General features: G+C 42.3%; 1 protein-coding gene and 1 long non-coding RNA gene across 2 annotated transcripts in view; one reads left to right on the top strand and one right to left on the bottom strand.

The window, feature by feature from the left end:
• YIPF6 (Yip1 domain family member 6) overlaps nt 1-20,539 on the bottom strand; it is a 25,087-nt gene extending 4,548 nt beyond the window's left edge. The window contains exons 1-6 of the mRNA XM_019753611.3: nt 20,349-20,539; nt 7,903-8,031; nt 6,782-6,860; nt 3,252-3,294; nt 2,478-2,603; nt 1,711-1,868 (exon numbers count right to left, since the gene is read on the bottom strand). Of these exons, the coding sequence (XP_019609170.1) occupies nt 1,711-1,868; nt 2,478-2,603; nt 3,252-3,294; nt 6,782-6,860; nt 7,903-8,031; nt 20,349-20,405 (592 nt within the window). The 5' untranslated portion in view covers nt 20,406-20,539. The remainder of the gene's footprint in view (nt 1-1,710; nt 1,869-2,477; nt 2,604-3,251; nt 3,295-6,781; nt 6,861-7,902; nt 8,032-20,348) is intronic.
• Nucleotides 20,522-24,153, top strand: LOC141569554 (uncharacterized). Its single transcript, XR_012493269.2, has 2 exons — nt 20,522-20,661; nt 23,389-24,153. It is a non-coding gene; the product is annotated as an uncharacterized LOC141569554 (long non-coding RNA).

Raw genomic sequence — 24,153 nt, 5'->3', positions numbered from 1 at the left:
GACCCTCAGAGAAGGAGGCACAGCTTTCCAGACAGCTGAGGGCTGCTGGTTTCAAATGCTGAGGCTTTGAAAGTCCTCAGCCATTTTAGATGGAAACCTTTCTGAATGGGGTTCCTTACCCCTCTCTCAGAGGTTACTGAACTGTGCTGAACAGGCTTAAAAAACGTATGGTAATTTGCTCCTATGGCAAATGGCCTCATACTGCTGTGCTTTTTGAGGAATTGTCCTTATTCTAAGTTATCAGATCTTTGAGGCGCCGTCCCTTTTGTCCGCCCAGGAAACATCTCATCTTCAACCATCACCCTTCAAGGACATCTTTTCTAACAACCATGTGGTCACCTGCCACCCCAGGTACAACTGCCCACTTCCCTCCTCTGTGTCCCCACTGTGCCCTGCACAGATGGCCATCTCCCACCTGGGACACATAAGTATCCTTAACTGTTTACATGTCTGGTGCTCCACTGGGGTGTGAACTCTGAGGACAGATACCACACCTAGCACAGCACCTGACACACAGTTTGGCCTTAATAACTATTTGCTTCTAAGAGTCTACTTTCCAAACTGCCGTGGGCCTAGATACTGGATAACCAAGCTATTTAGAACCACATGTATGGTAAATTATAAGATTCTAAGTGAAGGGATGAGGGGCTCTCCCATGGGTCAAGCGCCAAGCTTAGTAGACCATCCTTGGAACATCAATCCTGGCACTCTCAGACCTTTTTGTGGATTACCTCTTGGCTTTTTCTATTTTTTAAGGAGGGTGCAGCTCACAGTGGCCCATGCGGGGATCGAACCAGCAACCTTGGTGTTATTAGCACCACGCTCTAACCAACTGAGCTAACCAGCCACCCCACTTCTTGGCTTTTAATCATGTTCCAAGCAAAGAGATTTCCCTGCACTTAAAATATTAGGTGGTCTGTTTGTCCCATTAAACAAGAAGCTGGTGAACATTTCTAGTTTAAGAAGAGTTGTAAGAGAATTTTAGGAATGTAAAAACAATGAGCACATAGCATTCATTACCACTGCTAGAGGCTCTTCCTAATCTTCAGCAGAATTTTCTAGTGAAGCAGGAAAGGACTATATGATACCGAACAACCTGTACTGGGGGGTAGTATAGTTCTCAATGGGTATGTGATCTGCTTGGGTTGGAAATTCGATTCCCCCATTCACTAGTTACGTGTCCTAAGGCAAGCTGCTAAACTTCTCTGTGTCTGTTCCTCAGGTATAAAAGTGGGACCAGTAATAATAGTTTTTATTACGGTTGTTGTGAGGGTTAAATGAGACAATACATACAAAGCTCTTACAACAGTGCTTGGCCTATAGTAAATAAGCAATGTGTAAATACTAGCTATTATTTTTAGGATGATTAATATCAGGAAAAGGCCCACGTCATCTCTCAAGTCACCTATGCCTCCTATATATGCTAGGACTAAGGTAGAGTGGAATCTCATTTCCAATGCTATGCATTATTTAAGGCTTTTTTTAAAAAAAAGAACAGCTGTGACTCTCCCCACCTTAGAAGTCCAGATACCCAACTCAGCCAAGATGTGCATCGTCTCTCTATCAATGCCACGTAGGGCTCTATGGATGACACTGGCAAGAATCACATCACTCAGTGTGACTCATGAGTCACACTGGGCCGTTTCGGGGCTTTATCTCTAGCACTCGCTTCTGTCTGCTCTGCTCTTGTAGAGAGAAATACATTCTTACCTATTACAGACCAGGCAAACATCACGATCACCACAAAAAGCCGGACCATGAAGTTTATCGGTCCCGAATCAGCCAAAAGCACCAGCCGGCAAACCAGCATTGCCACTGTCAAGGGAAGTATACAGTAACCCAGCACACAGAGGCTCTGAAAAAAAGATCTAAAAAACACACACATCCATAAAAATCACAAATATATAGCTGATTTGTATCATGATGCAGTTTATTACACAGATTTCTACGTATCATGGATTGTTACCTCCCTCCAGATACATAATACCTACAGCCTAACACGGTTTTATAACAGGCCTCTATAATAAGCATATGCTTTTTCTCTCCATCCACTTCCTTCTCCTTTCAAACTCCTTAAGAATGAACCATTTAGGACACTAGAGACCTCCTTCTCCTACTGAACCTCTAAGACGGCGGTTCTCAATCTTTTCTAATTTGCAGAGCTATCTGAGAATTTGTTGAAAGCTTTGGACCATCTGTTCCCCAAAATGGACATAATCTTCTAAAAAAAAATTCTGCCTATGATTTCAGGGCTGGAGAGAACATCTGAAGCTTATGAAAGGACCCCAGATGACTTAACTTAATTCCAGGTTAACTTACTAACTAGATTATCTCTGTTCAGTGGTTTTAACAGAACATACGCTTTGGCCCTCAATTATTTTGATTTTTTTTAAATACCTAACTCGCCAGATCCCCTTAAAATTCTAAGACATACTGCTACCTAGCAAAGGAAAAGGATAGATTTTAATAATACTCACATGTTTCCTCCAAGAAGTTTTGAGTTGAGGGTGATGGTAACTGCACCAAACCAGATAATGACAAACACTTCTGCAAACTGGGGCCCTCCATCTTTTTCATTATCTGCAGAGCCTTGTTGAAGCATTCTATGACAAGGAAATGACATGAGCATTGCTAATCTTTTCCTTAGAGCCATCACGTTAAAACATGGGTTCTCAAACCCATGGGCTTTCTTTATTAATAGCCCAAAGTCACTTTGCTGTTAGCAGCCAGGATGAAAAGCCAACAGTATTGTTTCCATGCTACCTTCTCCAAGGAACCTTGCTTTCTTCCTTCTGCCCTCTCCCTCTACATACAATGCAGGTGGAAAGCATAACACTTTGTGCTTTCAACTTTACCACTTCTATCCTCTCCAATTTATTCTCATTCATACTTTTAGGAAGACTTAAAAACAATTGTTTACAAACAGTGCTTAAACCTACAGATATTTAATTCACTTAGTTTAATGGTGGAGAAGTGCATCAGAGTTCATAAACGTTTGGTGACTAGAAATGGCTAAAAGAGGCTAAAAAGTCATTGGTAAACAGAGGTGGGCATGATTTTTACATCTTTAATTCCATCACTCTTTGAAGTGATCTGGAAAGCTACCTTTTAGATTTAAATTCATAAGGAGTACAATTATGTCACAGAAGTCCCACATGAAACGTTCAATCAAAATTCCCCTCAATTTTGAAACTCCACAAAAAAAGTCTAGTCTATCTCAAATGACAAAGGAAGGAAATATATGTACTTACAATGCGAGTGTCACACAAAGGATCAAGGGGCCCCATAGATCCCCTACAAGGCAAGAAAAGGCAGAAGACTGTTAAGAAACAACCATGCAGTGTTTTCTAACTTTATTTCAATGTCTAGCTCTCCCACTCTCAGAATTCAGACATCAAGGCTCTATCTGCCCAAGCCTTCCCCTTCCACCTCTCCTACCCCGGCAGTTGCCCTCCCTGCTCCCCACTTCTGAATGTCCTTCATATATCCTTTAAGTTTTGTTCACTTCATATTCCACAAATCACCTCTCTCCACCTTCAAGCCACGTTCCAGCATGCTATAAAGAGCAATGGATGAAGAGTCAAAAGACTTAGGTACCCCATCCTGCACCCTCAGAAAGAGTAGAGCCAAAAAAAAAAAAAAAAGAAAAAGAAAAAAAGAAAGAGTAGAGCCAAGTCACTTCACCAATCTGAGATGACGTTAGACAAGGCAAGTATAATCAGGCCCATCGCACAAATATGAAAAATGAAGCTGAGAAGGAAGTCACTTGCCCAAGTTTCTATGAAGTTAGGTGTGGAGGTGGGGCCAGAACCAAGGTCCTCTGATTCCTATTCCAAAATTCTTCCCACTCTGCCACACTGCCTCCCTTTTATAATTATCCCATTGAACTAGTATGGAATTGCTATTCTTCCAGGTGAAAAACCATCTCAATATTGATAGTTTTATAAGGTTAAACTTTAACAAATAACATGAAAACTATAAAAGGCTCTACCAACATCGGGTCCAAACACGCGACTGGGAGATTGATACGCTCAGTTTGGTAACATACAGCTTAGAGAACATTACCTTCCTCAACTAGTATGAAAAAAGGTACAGATGCCACTTCTAACTTTAACCTCACGTGTATGTACATAACTTCACCTAAAAATATGTATATGTACACACTTACATTGTGTTTTAATTATATAAGCCATTTTGACACCCCTGTAGAAAGTTTGGGGAAGATATAAAAATGAATCCTATGACTAATAAAATTGTTATTCTTGTTAAATTTTAAACTTAGCAATGAAAAAACTGAATTCAAGTACAAATGACATTAACACACTAGTTTTTCTAATGCACTGATTCTTTTAATTTGTAAAAAACCTTTAACAGTATTTAAAAACTATTTTCCTATTGTTGTAATACATATCTCACAAAATTCACCAGTGTAGTCACTTTTAAGTGTACAGGTATTGAGCACATTCACTGTTGCACAACCATTACCACCACCAATCTCCAGAACCTTTTCATCTTCCCACACTGAAACTCCAACCCATTAAATAGTAACTGCCCAGCTGCCCCCCAGCTGCTGGCAGCCATCATTCTACTCTCCATCAGTGTGACTACTCCAGGGACCTAACCTGAGTGGATCATAGACTATATGTCCTTTTGTGCCTGGCATATTTCACATAGCATCATGTCTTCAAGATTAATCCGTGTTGTAGTATGTATCAGAATTTCACTCCTTTTTAAGGCTGAGTAATATATGCGTATACCCCATTTTGTCCATCCATCCATCAGTCGATGGACATTTAAAGTGTTTCTACCTTTTGGCTACTGTGAACATGAGTGTACAAATATCTGTTAGAGTCCCTGCTTTCACTTCTTTTGGGTACACACCCAGAAGTGGAATTGCTGGATCATATGGGAATTCTACACGTAACTTTTTGAGGAACCTCCACACTGTCTCCAAAGCGGCTGCACCAATTTACATTCCCACCAGCAGAGCACAAGGGTTCCAAATTCTCCACAGCCTCTCCAACACTTGTTATTTTCTGTTTCTTTGGTAACAGCCATCCTAATGGATGTAAAGTGCTATCTCATTGTGTTGTTGGGGCTTTTTTTGGATTATTTTTTTTAAACCTTGAGTTTTTTAATAATGTTAAGTTTTTTCCTTGCCATTTTGCCAAGGGCTATAACAGGGCAGGACAGAAGTGCAAGTTGTGGCCATGACTTGCTCACCCTTTGTGCCAGCCTATCTACCTAACCCCTCAAGGCTTGCAAATGGACCTCAGCATGTGACACAAGCCAAAATTCATCACTAATCAGCAAACTAACACCTGGTTCTGCACTGTGGAAAGCAACCTGGCTTTGAACTGAACCTCAGCAGCAGTTCAAAGCATCTTCACATCTGGAGCAGCAGCGGGAGACCAGAAAGGGCACTGAACTGGAAAACTGGGGTCTAATCCTGCCCATGATCTTGACAAGACATTCGGCTTCTCTAGACTCGTTTTCTTCATCTGTAAATCACAAACAAGATCTCCTACTTCACAAGGTTGTAAGGATTTAAAAAGAGAATGTGTGTCGGGGGGACAGGAAGGCACTACAACAACAGCGGTCATTTATGGAGTGCCTACTGAGTGCCAGATTCGTGCAAGGTGGTTGGTAGGTGTTACTGTCTCTAATCCTCAGCAGCAGGTACACGTTATTATCTCCACCTTCACAGAGGAACAAACTTGAACCCCAGGAAAGTTAACTGTCTTATCCAAGATCACATAGCTAGTGGTAGAACCACTACTGACACCCAGATTTGTCCACGTTCTTTCCAGTGGAGCAAATCATCTGAGCTCCCACACACAGCACGCCATGTTGAAAACAACTGTGACGCTGCATGCAGTCTCCACCCGGAGTGATGGCATACTTGCCACACATCTGACATCCCTATAGTACAGCTGAAATGCCGCCAAAATAGAAGGTACACTCATGCATAACACCACTGTTCCTATTCTCAAACAACTGATTCGATTTTCCTGATAAAGGGCACGGAGAAAACCAAGAATACTTGAAAAGAAAAGGAAACGGTCTAACAATTGTAAGAATGAATTCTAAGAGCAGAAATTACTGCAAACACTGTTGACAGAACTCTTGAACAAAGAAAGCAGTCATCAGACTACATGACAGTTCTGAAGACAGAAATGTCCATAAAGGTACTATTAATTTGTTAGTCCTTAATGAGTGTTACCCTGTTTCCCTGAAAATAAGACCTAGCCGGACAATCAGCTCTAATGCGTCTTTTGGAACAAAAATTAATATAAGACCTGGTATTATATTATATAAACCAGGTCTTATAGTAAAATAAGACTGGGTCTTCTATTAATTTTTGCTCCAAAAGACGCATTAGAGCTGGTTGTCTGGCTAGGTCTTATTTTCGGGGAAACACAATAGCTATTATTCTAATTTCACAGTTGAACATTTGCCTTTCCCTCGGAGATTGTTAGCTCTTTAGTTGAACAAAGTCCCGATACGTTTGCAGCTTTCAGAAACACTTTTTTTTTTTTTACAGTGTCCATTATAGTGGGTGAGGATATAGGATCTGTGTTTATTGATGAGAACAACATATTAAGCAAAATCTTTCAATCTCTGAAATTCCGTCCTAAACTTTTAACTTATTCCAAAAGTTTCATTTATATATGTTTTTTCATCCTGAAAAATGTCAGTTTTATTACCACGGGGCCTTTGCCTTATAAAGTACTTATGACAAAGCATGATGGGAAGCATCTCAAATGCCTCCTATACTTACAATCTCTCAGAAGAGTGTTACTCTTCCTTGGGTACAAAACATGCATGAATTTTTTCCCAACAGCTTTTAGATCACGCATCTGAAAGACATAAACAACTTGTATTGTGATGACCAAGGTTGCCAGGCAGCCAGCCCCCTCACTTAATTTGCTAAAATTTCTTTTATTTCAATCTCCTGGGAGCCTTTTGTTGAATTTTAGAGCTCAAATTCCAGTTCAACTTCTTCACTATACAAACAATCCAGGGAGGCAGAGTTTTTCCATTAATTCTCTTTTCTATTCCCTTTTTCTATTAACCATTTAAGCCAACATCTAACTCTTTACCACATCTACCAGTTCTGTTTTGATTTTAAAATTCTGTAAAAGAGAAATGTAGCCCTCTTAATATTTTACTTATAGAGACTAAATAATAGCACTACTAAAATCTGCTCTGCAAAACATAGCATGACTTTCAGTTTATACGCGAGAACATCCCAAGGGCCAATTAGCCTGCTCCCTAGCTGCCACATTCTTCACAATATATAATTTCCAACATTCCCACTTTAACTGATAAATGAATTCCAGACGTCAGATTAACTAGTAATCAAGACATTTGAGGAAGGGAACGGTAACACAAATATAACCTCTCAAAATACAGTTGAGGTAATTCTGTCCTAATTTTTTCATCTAGAAATTTCTTCACGTCATTCATAGTTTTTTGTAAACATGATTTTTAATGGTTTAGCATTCTATCACACGGATGTAACATAATTTACTTAACCGCTATTCCATCTGTTTTTCAACTTTCCCCTATTATAAAGCATGCTGTAATGAACATCTTTGCATATTACTGTTTTTCTGTGTTTTAAAAAATATTTTTGTATTAAAATTTTTTTCCTTATACTGTATCTGGAGAAGCAGAATTGCAAGCTTAAAAAAGACGGGGACATTTTAAAATTCTTAATATCCATTATAGCCAAATTGCTTTCCAAAAACGGTGGACCACATTATTATCTAGGGGAGAATCTTGCATTTCAATAAAGAAAATATACTGAAAATCAGTGATCCAAAAGAAAATATTATGAAGTGCTATTATTTAGTCCCCTGACACTGAACAGAAATTCTCTCAACTAGTCTAACTTACAATGGTATTGTGGACCGATTCATTTAATGTGGAGCTGTCGAATTCCCGAATACGAGATCTCATGGGAATGGTGATTTCTCCTTCCACAGGGATGTCTTGTGAGATGGATATATCTGAAAGGCCTGCAAACTAAGAAGAGTTACAAAAAAAATTAAAATACTAATTGCAGCATTCCTCAAAGACATCATTTCCTAGAAAGTATGGACTATGTCTTTTTGTAAGGTGTTACACAGCTTTTAAAGTAAAAGCTCACCAGATATTAAACAATGAAGTTAACTAAAATTCCCAAATGCTTATTTGAGTTAAAGAAGGAGATGGCATATGATGGAAAAAAATTATAATGTAAATGGCATAGACACTTCTTTCCCTCAAATATTTGTTTTCTTCCAAGCATGAAATCTTCACATGCCACAAGCTCGTGACACTGCAGGGTTATCTGTGACCTTTCAGCAATCATCCCAGCAATCATCCCAGCACAGCCACAATTCTGTTACACTTGGGCTCCTTAATAGGCTCTAGTGGCCTCTGCTGGCTAAACAGGAGCATTATGTGAAGCCTAAAGGGAAATGGGAAGAACGGGACAACACCAAAGTATTGTCTTGATCTACACTTGTTTCCCCTGGTTCTCTGACATCTACAGGTCAAATAACATTTCCAAAGTGAACTGTAAGTCTGCAGACCTTTAAACGCATATGTCGGGCCATCCCGGTAGCTCAGGTAGTTGGAGCATCGTGCTCTTAACGCTGGGGCTGCAGGTTCGATTCCCACATGGGCCAGTGAACTGTGCCCTCTACAGCTAAGATTGTGAACAACAGCTCTCCCTGGAGCTGGGCAGCCGTGAGCAGCGGGTGGTCGGCGTGGGCTGCTGAGGGCTGCTGTGGGCTACCATGTGCTGCCATGAGTGGCCAGTGGCCAGCGTGAGCTGCCGTGAGCCGCTGTGAGTGGGTGGTGGACCAATGACGACCGGAGACCGACTGCCTCAGCCGGGGGGAGCGCAAGGCTCATAATACCATCCTGGGCCAGGGTGCTGTGTAGACTGAGAAACAACAGCTTGAACAGGTGTGTGTGTGTGGGGGGGAGGCGGAGGAAGGGGGGGGAACGCGAATGTTCACCTGTCAGATTTGATTACTGTGACTGAATCTCTGGAACCTCCAAATTCCTAACAGAAGCAATCCCTTCTCACATTGTTTTTGGCCCAACTGGTACAATATTTAGTGGGCAACAGCTGAAATATAAGACAGTATACTGAAACTTTAAGACAAATAAGGTTGTTCAAAGAACTTATAAGAAACCACTTCTCAATAACACTCTTAAGAGAAATGCACATTAAAACTACTTGAAATAAAAATTTTCACCTGTTGGACTGGCAAAAATCCTAAAGTTTCACAACATACTCTGCAGGTGAAGTTGAGGGCAGAGAACACCCACACTGCTGGTGGAATGCAAAATGGTCCTGCGCTCCACTGCACAGCTGTCTGGCACTACCCAGCAAACGCACACTTGAATCACTTGTTAACTCGGTAGTGCCACGTTTACGAGTCTAAAGATAACGTGGCAAAAATAGAAAAAGACACATACAAGGCTCTTCATTATAACACTATGTGTAAAAGCAAAAACCTAAGAATAACCCAAATGCCCATCAAAGAAGACTAATTCATCAAGTATGGTATATCCACAAAATGGAGTACTATGCAGCTGTAAAAAGGAATAGGAATTATCTCGAAACAACTATTATGGAGTGTTAAATTAAAGAAACAATGTAGGGGTCGGCCCGGTGGCTCAGGCGGTTGGAGCTCCATGCTCCTAACTCTGAAGGCTGCTGGTTCGATTCCCACATGGGCCAGTGGGCTCTCAACCACAAGGTAGTCAGTTCAATTCCTCAAGTCCCGCAAGGGATGGTACGATCCACCCCCTGCAACTAAGATTGAACATGGCACCTTGAGCTGAGCTGCTGCTGAGCTCCCAGATGGCTCAGTTGGTTGGAGCGCATCCTCTCAACCACAAAGTTGCCAGTTCGACGCCCGCCAGGGATGGTGGGCAGCGACCCCTGTAACTAGTAACGGCAACCTGACCTGGAGCTGAGCTGCGCCCTCCACAACTAAGACTGAAAGGACAACAACTTTGACTTGGAAAAAAAAAGTCCCGGAAGTACACACTGTTCCCTAATAAAGTCCTGTTCCCCTTCCCCAATAAAAAATCTTTAAAAACAAACAAACAAATAACAATGTAGACAAAAGTGTGTATGTATGCTACCATTTATCTAAGAAAGAGGGGGATACAAATATTTATAAATAGCTGCATGTTATCTTTTAAATGTAAGAAATGTGTAAGAAATAATCAAACGTAATGTGAGTTAAGTCATGGAAGAAATAAATCATATGACTTTTTTCAAAAAGAGGCTGCCTACTGAGGAAAGGAGAAAATGAGCTGGAGGAGACAGGCAAAGAAGCAAGGCCTCTGAATACATATTGTGTGTGTGTGTGTGTGTGTGTGTATATATATATATATATATATATATATATATATATATATATATATGAAATCATAGAAATAATTCACATAATTATGAAACAAAATTAAAGTTTAAAAGCATTCCCTAACACTGGAAGAAAACTGAAACAAATGAAGCTACTGTATGTTGAATAAAATATACAACCACACAGACAAGTATTTCAAGTGACTTTACAAAACTTTGATTTCTGATTATGATGTAGAAAGCTGGAAAGAGCATCCCTCCCAGCAGAACAGGGAGAAAAAAGCTAGGTAAACGACAAAATCATAACTTCCTTGAAGCCATCAGAGAGCTGAATGCAGGGCTACCAAGTAGCCCGAATGAAATCTAAGGAAAGATAGGCGCTTCCAAGAAGAGCTGGAACATGAGCCCTAGCTCATCGGTGGCAAAGTATGAGATGATAGCGACACTGGGCATCGATCGCATAGGTGGTTAAGAAGTCATCTAAAATTTAACATTAATTGCTAAAAGCCAAGTGTGGACTTGTGTGAGAGTACAGAGCCCCAGCAAGCATCAGACACAAGGGAGTTCACACCCTCATGCAGCCTTTTCTCCACGGACTTCCAATGGGTGCAGGTGTGGGGAAGGGGAGCAGCTGCCACTTCTGAGAAAAGCATAGAGCCCCACACAGACCTCCCCCCACTACAGAAAAAGAGCCTTAAAGCTGCCGGGGGGAGATCAGCAAACTCTGTTGTCTCGGGGGCACAGGTGAAGGGCCATCACGGCTGGGGAAAGGGAAAAGACACCTCTCTAATCCTTAGGGAGGAATAGGAAACCATCTGAGGCCAGACCATTAGTCTCCTTTTGGATCACTTTGAAAGTCACACCCAGGAGACCCAGCTACACAGTTACACACAGCCTACGTAAGGCGGAGGCTGGACCAAGACAACAAAGAATACCCACCTCCAAGGTTCCCACCACCAGACTAACAGGTATGGAGGAACAAGCAACACCATCTACTGTCAGGGGAGGGGCCAGCGCTTGGAGAGAGCCCCACTATTTGATGCAAGGGCAAAAGGAAGGCAGAAAGCCGAGCAGGGACAGAGAGGAACATTAGGAAAAACCCTGGGACAATGGAGCACCCACTCTGAGCACAAGATAAAAGGAGAGGAATTTGAAGCTGGTGATGTAGTGAAGGTTCCCACAGGCAGGACAAATCCCAAACACGTTTAACTCCTGGCTAGATTCATTTAACCCCCACAGTAACAACTTAGCAAAACAGTTGTGCCATTTCTAGGCAGTCTCTACTGATCTATATATGCATGATGGCTGGCATTCAATAAAAAAATACCCCCCAACAAACCTACACTCCCATCCACACACATTAAAAAAAAAAAAGCAATGAATAAAACCAGACTCTGAGATGACCTCAATGTTGAAATTATCCATAAAAAAATTTAAGATGACTATGATTAACATGTTAAAAGCTCCCTTAAAAAAGATATATGCATGGCCAAAACAAGGAAACAACCAAAATGTCCTTCGATAGATGACTGCATGAAGAAGCTATGGTATATATACACAATGGAATACTACTCTGCTATAAAAAAGGTGAAATATTGCCATTTGCAACAACATGGATGGATCTTGAGATTATAATGCTAATCGAAATAAGTCAGACAGAAAAAGTAGAGAACCATGTGATTTCACTGATATGTGGGATATAAAACTGAAAACAAAGGAACAAGACAAACAAATGAGAAACAAAAACTCATAGACACAGACAACAGTTTAGTGGTTACCAGAGGGTACGGGGGGTGGGGGGTGGGAGATGAGGGTAAGGGGGATCAAATACATGGTGATGGAAGGAGAACTGACTCTGGGTGGTGAACACACAATGGGATTTATAGATGATGTAATACAGAATTGTACACCTGAAACCAATGTAATTTTACTAACAATTGTCACCCCAATAAACTTTAATTAAAAAAAAAGATATATGCACAAATTATGATGAATTTCTGCAAAACAGATGGAAATTTTAAGGTCAAATGGCAATGCTAGAAATAAATGAACATACCGTGTTTCCCTGAAAATAAGACCTCGCCGGACAATCAGCTCTAATGCATCTTTTGGAGCAAACATTAATATAAGATCTGGAATTATATTAACCTTATTTTATATTATATAAGACCCGGTGTTGTATTAAACTAAGACTGGGTTTTCTATTAATTTTTGCTCCAAAAGATGCATTAGAACTGATTGTCCGGCTAGGTCTTATTTTCGGGGAAACACGGCAGTAACAAAGAATGCCTTTGATTGCCTTTATCAATAGACTCAACACAGCCAAAGAAAGAAATCCGTGATAGGTCAGTCAAAATTATCCCAATTAAAACAAAAACAGTTTAAAAAGAAAAAAAAAAATGTATACGTATCTAATCGTTATGTTGCACATCTTAAATTTAAACAATGTTATGTGTCAATTATATCTTAAAACTGGGAAAAACAAACAAAACCCAAAACACAATAGAGCATCCAAGAGCTGTGGGGCAATATTAAGTTGTCTAATATGTATAGAATCAGAATCCCAAAACATGAGAGAAATATTGGGTCTGAAGAAATATTTGAAACGATAACAACTAAAAATAATGGGAGACATCAAATGACAGATCCAAACCCAGAGAACCCCAATCAAGATAAATACCTAAAGACAAAACCAAACCAAAAATCCACAAACCTAAACACATTCATACTACTGAAAACCCAAGATAAAGAGGAAAATCTTGAAAGCAGCCAGAGGAAAAGAGACACTGCTTTCAGAGGAACAAAGTGTCAGGCATCGCACCTAAAACTACACAAGCCAGAAGACAATGGAGACACATTTAGAATACTGAAAGAATCAAGCCTTCAACCCACAATTCTAAACGCAGCAAAAACAGCTATGAAAAGGAAAAAACGCTTTTTTTTCCAGACAAGCGAGAGCTAAGACGTGTATTACAAGAAACGTTAAAACAAGTTCTTCAGGAACAAATATGGTATCAGAAGGAAACAGATTTACACAAGGAAATGGAGATCTCCAGAAGTGGTTAAAATGAAGGTAAACAAAAACATTTTTGTCTTATTTTTAATTATTCTAAAAGATGACTGCCTAAAGCAGGAGTCACCAAACCTTTTCTGTAAAGGGCTCAAGTAGTAAATATTTCAGGTGTGAAAAGCCATAGTGTCTGCTGCGACTGCACAACTCTGCTGCTATTTAAGTGTGGCTATGTTCCAATAAAACCTTATTTATAAAAATGAATAGTGGGCCAGATTTTAAATTACAAAAACAAAATTTAGGAGCTAACTGGAAATTTGAACACTGACAATGTTCAAATTAGCAATGTGGCAAGATATTGGATATTAGGGAATTGTTAATTTTTTAAATGTACTAGTAATACTGAAGTTGTGTTCTTTAAAAACAGAGTCCTTCTCTTTTAGAGATGTGTATTAAATATTTACTAATGTAAGGATGCCTAGGATTTGCTTCACAATAGTACAGAAGAGGGTAGGGTTATAGAAGAAAGAAGACTGCCATAAATTGATAATTATTGAAGATGGGTACATGAGGGGCCATTATACCATTCTACTTTTGTATATGTTAGAAATTGTTCTTAATAAAAAGTTAAAAAAACAAACATTCCTAATGTTAGGGGCGACTTAAGTTCTTTTTTTTTTATTCTTGCCCCACTCCCCGACCAAATGAACCTAAATATAATCAAGTCTTTAGATCTTCAGAGTTTACAGGAAATATGTGGATAAAGGAATATATTAAAAATACCAAAAGTATACAATCAGCCAACTACAAAAAGTGAAGAATTCTACAAGACAAATGACTGAATTGAAACAAATAAATTACATTAAGAAGAGAACACATATATTAAAGGAGAATTAAGAGACCCTGACCAAATACAATTTGTTGACCTTGTTTAGATCCTGATTTGGACAAATTGTAAAAGCTTTTTTTTTCCCCCCTAGAAAATTGGAGAAAATGAACAGAAGTTAGATGATATTCAGGAATTACCAGTTTTGTTATGCATGATAACAAAGAAAACAACAAAAGTTCTTACCTGTTAGAGAAACACATTGAAGTTATTTATGGGTGAAGTGGTATGTGTGGGATTTGTTTTAAAACATTCAGAAGAGATCATGAAAGACAAGGAAAGCCTGAAGAGCCATTACAGACTGAAGGGAACTGAAAAAAAAAAAATAACTAAATGCAATGTGAGATCCTGGATAAAATCCTGGAACAAAAAAAGGGCAGTAGTAGAAAACCTGATAAAATTTGAGTAAGGTCTGTAGTTTGTACCACTGGTAATTTCCTGGTTTTGATCATTGTACTGTGGTTATGTTACATATGAGGAAGCTGGGCAAGGGCTATACAGAAACTCTCTGTACTATTTTTGCAACTTTTCTGGACGTCTAAAATGAGTTCAAAGTACAAGAGTTAAAATACTGCTCCAGAAAAAAAAAATGCGGTGGGGCGCTAGATGAAATAAAAATAGCAGAATGTTGATAGGTACATGGGTTCATTATACTTTATTTATTTTAAAGCTTCCATAATAAAATGTAAATATTTTATTTCTGCCATTCTCTCAAATTACTTTCCTTCCTTTCCTCTTCAGTCTGACTGCTCTCCTCTCCCACTCCCTTAATCCTTTAGTAATGTGGCACTGGCTTTCCCACCATTCTTCTGACTGCTTTCTAATGTGGCCTCATCATCAAGAAATACCAGGATCCTTTCTCAGTTTCAGCCTCTCTGGACACTGCAGCACTTTTTGGTAAACCACTACCTTTTTGAACCCATATTCTCTCTTCCCTACCATGACACTGCCCTTTCAAGCTCCTGGATTGCTTGTTTTGAGTGTTCTTGCTGCCCGCCACTGCTATGGGACGCAGGGCAGTGCAGAAGGAATGGACTTTGAAGACAAATGGGGCTCTGCCCTCACCTGGAAACACTGCTACCGGCATCACAGTTAGGTGACACCTGCATAGCACCTCGCACACTGCCAGTGATCAAAAGATTGCATCTGGATCGTACTGCTTAGGAGTGAGGCTCCTGGAACCAGAGTCTGGGTTTAAATCCAGCTCCATTATTTACTATCTGTGTGACACTGAGCGGATTACTAACCTCTCTGTGCCTCAGCTTCCACATCTGTAAAACTGAGCTAATGGCACCACCATCACAGGGTTGTAGTGAGGGAGAAATGTATTAACATGTGTAAAGCACTCAGCACACTCACAGCAGGGACTAGATCAATGTTAGCACAAATTCAAGATTCCCAGGGAGTCAATTCCAGTGAATCAAAATATTTGGCTAGCCTTTGTCTCCTGTTCCTAGGAGGCAGCCTCTAAAGCCTTTGAATTTCCCAAAGGACAGTAGTTTTGTGATTGATGCTGGGCCCTAATCCTTTAGCTAACAGGTGAGTCTTGGCAGACCCCTACATAAGTTTATGCTAATGAGATCACTCAGCTCAGGGACTATCCACTCCAGAAAGATCAAACCCAAGTTTGGAGGGTTGGGGCTTTGAATCATGTGATAGAAACCTGGCCTGGGGGAGGGGAGGAGCCGTCAATCATGCCCACATAAGGAAAGCCCAGTAAAAAGTAGGTCCACTGCTGAGCTTCCCTGGTTGGCAATACTCTGTATATCGTCATACTTTGATGTATCAGGAAGGTAACAGGGTCCTGACTCCAGAGGGAGTGTCTACCGTGAGGGCTGTCTTGCACATGTGTGTACACTTCGCTGCCTGGCTTGGGCCAACAGGGGAGCAGACAGAGGCAGAGCTAAAGACATATAGTAAAAGCAGGGAGTGCCGCTTTATGAAAGCAGCTAGGAACAGATGGTTATACTACTGACCAAAATCCTGGAGAAAAGAGTCAACAAGGGTGGAGCCGGGCAGCATCAAGCAGGAACCAGCTCAGTCTAAGAGGCCTGGCTCCAGAAGTGGGAAGGGGGTGGCCAGAGGCATGGTCTCCAGCCAGCCGCTTTACCTGGGACCAGCTTCCTTGCAGACCCCTGGCTACAGCCACTATTACAGCTTTTTTCCTGCTCCCCAAATATTCAGGCAAGAGATAGGCATTACCCAAGATTCTGCCTTTTCAACTGCATGCAGATGACTCATAAATGAACAACTCTAGTCCCAAAGTCTGGGTTTTACAGTCCAACTGCCTGCTGCATATCTACTGCATAGCCTGCCAGTATCGTGAACTAAACATGTCTAAAAGCGAATTCATGAACGTTTAGGGCCCTCGTCCTCCTCTTACTTTCAGGACATCACTACCCTCCCACATGTCTACAGCCTTGCTTTTCCAAATGCATTGGGAGCAGCAGCAGGAGCATCACCTGGGAGCTTGTTAGAAATGCAGAATCACAACCTGCAGGGTCGCTGTGCACATTCAAGTTTGCAAAACACTGATCTGAGAAATAGTAAGAAAGACACTTCCTCCCTGCACTGCAAACCCTCAAGAATTCTGCCTTTCTCAAATCTTCACGTTTCCGGCCACTGCTGTAGCCCAAGCAAGCATTAGTTCTTTCTAGAACTCCTGCAACAGTTTTGCTGGTCTCCTAGATTCCCCATGGGACATCTTCCTCAGTTATGCTGTCCAATTCACGACTTTAAACACTTTCCTCTTCAAAAAAACTCCCCCTGGCTCCTAGCTATTAAACCTCACAGCTTAGTAGTCAGTAAGAAGAAACAAAGAAACCCAGTGTCACAAATGAGGGAGCTTTTCAGTGACCGCACATTCTCCAGTCCACACTAATGATCTCACACCCACAAGGAAACAGTCCTGGGGACAAAGTGGAAAACTGTTTAGGTGGATTTCACGTTAGAAATTTTGGACTGGAAAAAATTTCTAAAAGAACCACTGAGCATTCGATCTGGCAAAAAATTCAGAATTTTACCAAAGATTTGTTATTGAAAACATGCAGGATAAAATGCACAATTGTGAAGCACTTTGGGAGTGTTGCATGCAGAATTTTGGAAGAAATAATAAATAAGATGAAACTAAAATGATTAATACTGAAATAACATTTATTTCATGATTATTATGTGCCAGGTATGCTACCAAGTATTTTAATGTGTTAACTCATTTAATCCATCTAACAACCCTACTAGCTAAATATTACTGTGTCTCCATTTTACAGATGGGAGAACTGAGGCATGGAGGGTTTGGTAATTTGCCCAATATCCCACAGCTGAAGGGCAGAGCTTAGAATCAAACCTAGGCAATTTCACTCCACAGCACACCTTCCTAACTACTGTTCCACACTGCCTCCCTAATTCAGTAGCCTTATCTTTTAAGCCTTACCTCCTAATACTTCCCTGTGCTTCAGCCAAGCTGATCTGTTTTTCTAGAAGTACAAAGTACATTAGTACCTCCCAACCTCTGTACCTTTGCTGGTGAGAGGCTGTGTACTATTATTGGAAATCATCTGGGCTTCAGAAGCAGACCTAGGCTCAAATTTTAGGCCTGGCCACTAACTTTTGGTGAGACCCTAGGGAAATTGTCAAACCTCTCTGAGTCTCATCTTATCTGCAAATAAAACACGGTTTAAAAATCACATAGTTGGGGCCGGCCCGGTGGCTCAGGCGGTTAGAGCTCCATGCTCCTAACTCCGAAGGCTGCCGGTTCGATTCCCACATAGGCCAGTCAGCTCTCAACCACAAGGTTGCCAGTTCAATTCCTTGAGTCCCGCAAGGGATGGTGGGCAGCGCCCCCTGCAACTAAGATTGAACACGGCACCTTGAGCTGAGCTGCCACTGAGCTCCCAGATGGCTCAGTTGGTTGGAGTGCGGGAATCTGAACCACAAGGTTGCTGGGTTGACTCCTGCAAGGGATGGTGGGCTGTGCCCCCTGCAACTAGAAATGGCAACTGGACCTGGAGCTGAGCTGCGCCCTCCACAACTAAGACTGAAAGAACAACAACTTGAAGCTGAACAGAACCCTCCACAACTAAGACTGAAAGAACAACAAGTTGACTTGGAGAAAAAAGTCCTGGAAGTGCACACTGTTCCCCAATAAAAAAATAAATCCTGTTCCCCTTCCCCAATAAAATGTTAAAAAAAAAAAAAAAGAAAAAAGAAAAGAAAAAGTGAGGTTTTTAAAAAATAAATAAATAAATAAATAAATAAATCACATAGTTGAAATGGTTGCTGTGAAGTTTAGAACATCTGCAGAGGATGCGTAGCACAATCCTGACGTGTACTAGCAGGTACTCAATCATTGACAGCTATTATGGTCACCTGGAGTTTCAAATCTTATCCATCCCTTGAGACCCTCTCGAATATATACCTTTTACAATGCAGCTTGCTTCATCACCCCAACCAGACATGATATCATCTTCTTTTAAATTTCGTTAATATTTTATGTGTAAATTTCTGTCATGTACTGCCTCATTTTAACATTGTACATTTGTCTTATGCCCACAGATTAGACTGTAAGCACCATAAGCGCAGGCCATTTGTACTCCCTAAAGTAACCAGCACAGTGCATTACACATTGTCAGAGCAATAAACATTGTTGAATTGATTGGATACTGAGTAATGAGTGACCAGAACCACTAAAATTAATTGGTGAAAGCTTCATTAAAAGAGGGGTAGGGCAGTTTACATTAAAGACAGGAACTGAAAACACCTAGGCACCTGTAATATGTCACACAAGGCACTATGTATGTGTATATTAGCTCATTTAGTACTGTCACGAGTTATCCCCATTTTCCAAATGAAGAAATGCTGCATTCAGAATGATTTCCTCAAGGTCACAAATGTTCCATGAGAACTTGGACCTACTTACTCTCTGTATCCCCAGTGCCTAAGAATGCCTGGAACACACTGGATGCTCAATAAATATCTGATGACTGAAGAGGTGAACGAATAGAGCCAGTAAGCAGAACCCGGACTAGAATCAATTTCACCTGCCTCCCAGTTCAGTCCTCTACCTTAACTCGCCAACTTAAAACAGAGGAAAGGGAGGAAGTTCCAAGACAGCGGAATAGAAAATTAAAAAAGAAAAAGTTGACAGTATCTGACTTTTTAAATAAATATATAAAATACATGAAAAAAAATAAAACAGAGGAAAAGGATGTACCATTTATGGACAACTGCTATATAACTAAACACTGGGAAATAAGTGAATACTGTTTAGGATAAGGGACTCTGGGGCAGACTGTTGCGTTAGTTAAACTCCTTAGTTCATGGCACTCATTGTATTCGACACTACATAAATCATGTCATTTCACCTTCCTAAAAACTCGTTGAAACAGGTATTTTTATCTCCATTTTACAGACGAAGAAATACTCTCTATGAAATGACTTGCCCAAATTCACAAAGCAGCAGAGTGGGTGATTATGGCCCAGGTAAGTTTAACTCCCAAACCTGTGTTATTATGTGCTTATCCAGATTTTGGGCTTGTACTTGCAATAGACATCCCATCCCTTGTACAAACAGGAGCAAGAGAGAATAAAGGGGATTGCAAGGAGCTGCGACAGGGAGGGCAGGCATTAAACCCAGACTACCAGGGTAACTGAACAAATCAATACCCAAGTTACAACGCTGCAACCTTTCATTAACCCTAGAATGCTGCTACTCCCACAAGGGCTAGTGACAGGTCTTGATAAAATGAGGGCATAGCAGAAACAAAGATACTTAAGAAATCACCTAAAGCTTGGCATCTAACACAATGTAGGGGACGAGGACAAGCCCTGGGCGTACGGGGGAGAAAATGAATGGGAGTTTCACAAGAAGGCTTAGAAAGAACAGAATGTGGGGGGATAACTCAGCAGTTAACCCCAGGAACAGGTACAGTGTTGGGACTGGTTCTGGCATCGGGTACAGGAAGGGCCTGCCGGGAGGAAAGGGTTCAGACTCTCTCAGGTCACAGGCCCGTCACGCGACTTCCTTAAGGGACAGTCTGCCCACCCTCGATCCCTTCTGTTGCAGATCCCCAGCTCACCAAAGGCTTGGGCGATGCTGTCGCCGGGTCTCCCGGAGACTCCGCCGCCTCCGCCATCTTGGCCCTCCTTCTCACGGGTCGTTCCCAGAAGTCTTTGCGAAACCAGAGACGTGGAGGCCGCGGCCGGTTATTGCGTCATCGCGCGGGATCTGCATCACTGACAGGCGCCTGGCTTGGGCTGGCGGCCTTGGCCCTTCACCGTCCCGTGTCCTCCTCCTGGTGTTGGGGACAGGTCCGTGTCGTGTCGCCTCGCTTCACTTCTTCGGGGCCACGGGTCCCGCCAGACACTCAAGGCCGATTCTCGGATCGCTCCGTGAGTCTCCGGACGAATGCTGCGGTCTCTCCCCCGCCCCACACCCGGGGCTCGGCTCTCAGGAATAGTTTCGGAGTGCGGTCCCCCAGCACCACACCTCCGGGAGGAAGCCTAACCCTCCTTCGCCGCAGGGAAACCTCCCGTTTCCGTGCTGCAGACTAATTGGATCAACCCTCCCTCCCCAAACCTACTGCTCCCGCCGCCGTCGCCCATGCCCAGCTCATTCCCTGCTCTAACCTTCCTCTTCCCATCCCGCTACTTGGCCGCTACCCACGTCCTCGACTTTTATAAACATACATACGGTCTCTCCACAGGCCTCTGAGATTACATGTCTTCCATCACCCATTTTGAGTGGGGGAGCTTCTCTATAGATGTTGGACAAAATTTTAATCCCACTACAAGTTCCAAAGTTGCTAAGAGATTTGGGGCACGTGTTGAAAATCTTCAAGGTCTAAAAGAGGGTAATTATTGGAAGAATAACAAAAAAACTCTGCATGCCTCAACTTCTGTTCCCCCTCTCATCTGGGGGCTTTCAGGGTGCTTGTGACTCCTCCTTGACCCCAGGCTAAAAGGAAGTCAGAACATCCATTGTTGACCAAGCAGTATGCGGGACACCCGAGGGCTCTTTGGCGCTATGAATACCAGTTTTCAGCTTTTAACAAACAATAGGGGATGGGTGTGAAATAAAGTACTTGATGTTTTTGAATAGGCAATCCAGGAAAGCACTCAAGTAGTAATTAAATTTAAGGAGAAAGAACAAGGAATGTGGTGGGACAAAGTTTCTAAACTAAGGGAGTTGTTTGTGTGTGTGCACGCAGGTTCTCTTGTTTACATATTCTTATAATTCTCCTTCAGACCAAGAACATTTTCAGTACTTGTGCAAATACTGATGGAAGTGATATTAAAATTTAGACCAGTAGATATGTAACCTTTTCTTAATTACAACAGATCATATGTACAATTTCCCAGCCCCAACCTCCCACACCCACTCCACCTCCCCAGTGTTATCCCACCCCCTTCTTGATTTCTGGCACTGACTATCGGGTTACCAAGTCCCTTCCCACTTCCCTGAGGCCATTGATAACTGTGGGGACAGAGTCCCTGAGAGCAGTTTCCAGGCTCTCGGCCTCACATGGAAAGGTGCTGGCTCAGGTAGTAGATGGCCATCAGCTGTAACCAGTTAGCCATTGGTCACTGATATAACTGCCATGGCTGTGCTGGGGGTGGGGAGGCTGGGGGGCGGGGGTGGGTGGGTGGGTGGGCTGGCTGGCTGGCAGGCAGAGAAGCGGATGGCAAATTGCAGATCTTGTAGCTCCTGCTTCCTGTGTCTCCAACCCAGCTGCCAGTGAGAATATAGTGGTATGACTCCCCTATCTATGGTTCCGTCGGTGTTCCTTTTTGGCCTTGCCATATCCTGTGTTCTTATGCGGAGAGCGGGACTAGAGACCCAGCATGACAATAACCTCTTCTATTTCCTTGCGAAACTCCAAACTTAGCTATCTCACCCCAACCGCAAGCCCCAACTAGCGTCATCGGTTGGCCTTTTTGCCAGTGGTTTCAAGATGGCCTTGATGCTAGGTGAAGAGGAGGACAGGCCATAAAACAATTGCTGAGGCAATCAGTTTTCAGGTTACCTAGGCATTGTTTCAGATTAAAAATGCCAGTTTTCCCCCATTTAACTACTAGGGAGGGTATCGGTTGGGTGTGAGATAATATGCTATGAAGAATCTCAGGATGGAAGGTTGTGGAGGAAGGGGCTGTCATAGGGACAAGCTCCTAAAATAGGGATTATTTTATGTTTTTAGTTGCAAATATATATCTCAGAACTGCCAAACTCAGTATTCTTCAATGCACTTGTAGTCATTATCCTGTTAGACTATGAACATTTAAGGACTCACATGACTCACCCCAAGTTACTTAGAAACTTTGTAAGTGGTGGAACTGGGATTAACGTTTAGGCAAATGAGTACTTTGCTAGTTGTTCTAAATTACAGGACAATATAATGTAGAACTCTATGAAAACTGGAAAATATTGAGGAAACAGGCCATTTCCTAGAAAAATGGTCAAAATTATTTCAAAAGAAGTAGGAAATTTTGGTAGGAAAATTTTAAATATATAAAAAGCAAAGTACAGAACAATTTGTAGGGTATGCTACCATTTGAGCTAAAAGGTAAGGGGCAGGGAATATATGTACCGGGGTTGCCAAAACAATGTATACAAGTGGACACTTTGGTCAACGTTGCTCAAGCAGTAGTTCGCCGTCATCAGAAGTGTCTGGACGCTGATGGTAACCATTTTGAGCACCTCTTGTAATTGCAGAAGTCAAACATGACTTGTCATCTTTTGTTATTGGTATATATTGAGTATTACAATTTTATACACAGTTTTCCTTGCTTAAAATGTGTATACATTTTTTGGGCACTGTCGTGCAGGAGACCCTGCTCGCTGCGCCATTTGTCATGCGTGGAGGCCTTCTCGCCGCGCCATTTTTCAGGCTGGGCGGCCTGCGGGGTCTCTGCTCCCGCTCCCCACACAAGAATGCAGGATATGGTGAGGCCAAAAAGGAACACCCATGGAGCCATAGGTAGGGGAGCCACACCACCATGGTCTCACTGGAGGCTGGGTTCACGGGACGCGTGACCTGCCGTCGGCCTTTCAACCGACCGACCGACGACTCTCCTCCACTCTCCTGACCCTGTTCCTCTACTCTCTTCCACTCTCCTCAGCTCTGCTCGGCTCTTCGGCAATCCTCGGCAATCCTCGGCAGTCCTCGGCTCTCCTCCGTAGCTGCAGCAGTTATACCATCGGCCAATCGGCTAACTGGCCGCAGCCAACAGCCAACCAGCCACAGCCGACGGCCATCCACCGCCCAAGCTAGCACCCCTCCACGTGAGGCCGAGAGCCTGTAAACTACTCTCTGGGGCTCTGTCCCCACACTCCACCCCTACAGGGTCTCGCCTCACAATCTACGCGACAAGCGTCTTCCGCAAGGGTCCCTGTGCCGTATTAGCCTACTGACACCTATGGACGAAAAGAAACAGTAGTCTTAGGAACCAACAATGGCAAATCCCTTCCATCTGGGAGGATACATGCTAGCTTTTTGTCCTGGGAAAGGAGGGTCGCTGCAACTGGCACCTTTCCTGGTTTGTGGTACCAGACCTTTATGGCAGTACTTGGGGTCCCTTGCATAGTTTCAACATGTAACAGAACAGGGGACCCCATAATAGGCCACAGTGAGAGCACATAGTTTCCTCGCAAAATCATCCGGGTATCGGGACCTCTGTATAGTACAGTCACTTGCGGTGGCCACTCAGCCACCACCCCTGGCGTCACTTGCAAATCATGAGTCAAACTGGCCCCCCATGGGGCTATCAGACCCAACCACCGACAGTGGGGGCTTTTGACCTGCCAGGGCCAAGTCCACTACATAGTGATATGTCCCCAGGCGGACAGTCAAACGATCCATTAAATGATGAATTGAAGGCACTGCA

The sequence above is a fragment of the Rhinolophus sinicus genome, chromosome 18 (assembly GCF_057876585.1).
Source record: "Rhinolophus sinicus isolate RSI-liver-muscle chromosome 18, RSI-T2T, whole genome shotgun sequence".
Taxonomy (NCBI): Eukaryota; Metazoa; Chordata; class Mammalia; order Chiroptera; family Rhinolophidae; genus Rhinolophus; species Rhinolophus sinicus.
Note: the sequence above shows the minus strand (reverse complement) of the source record. Positions and strands in the feature narration are given on the sequence as shown.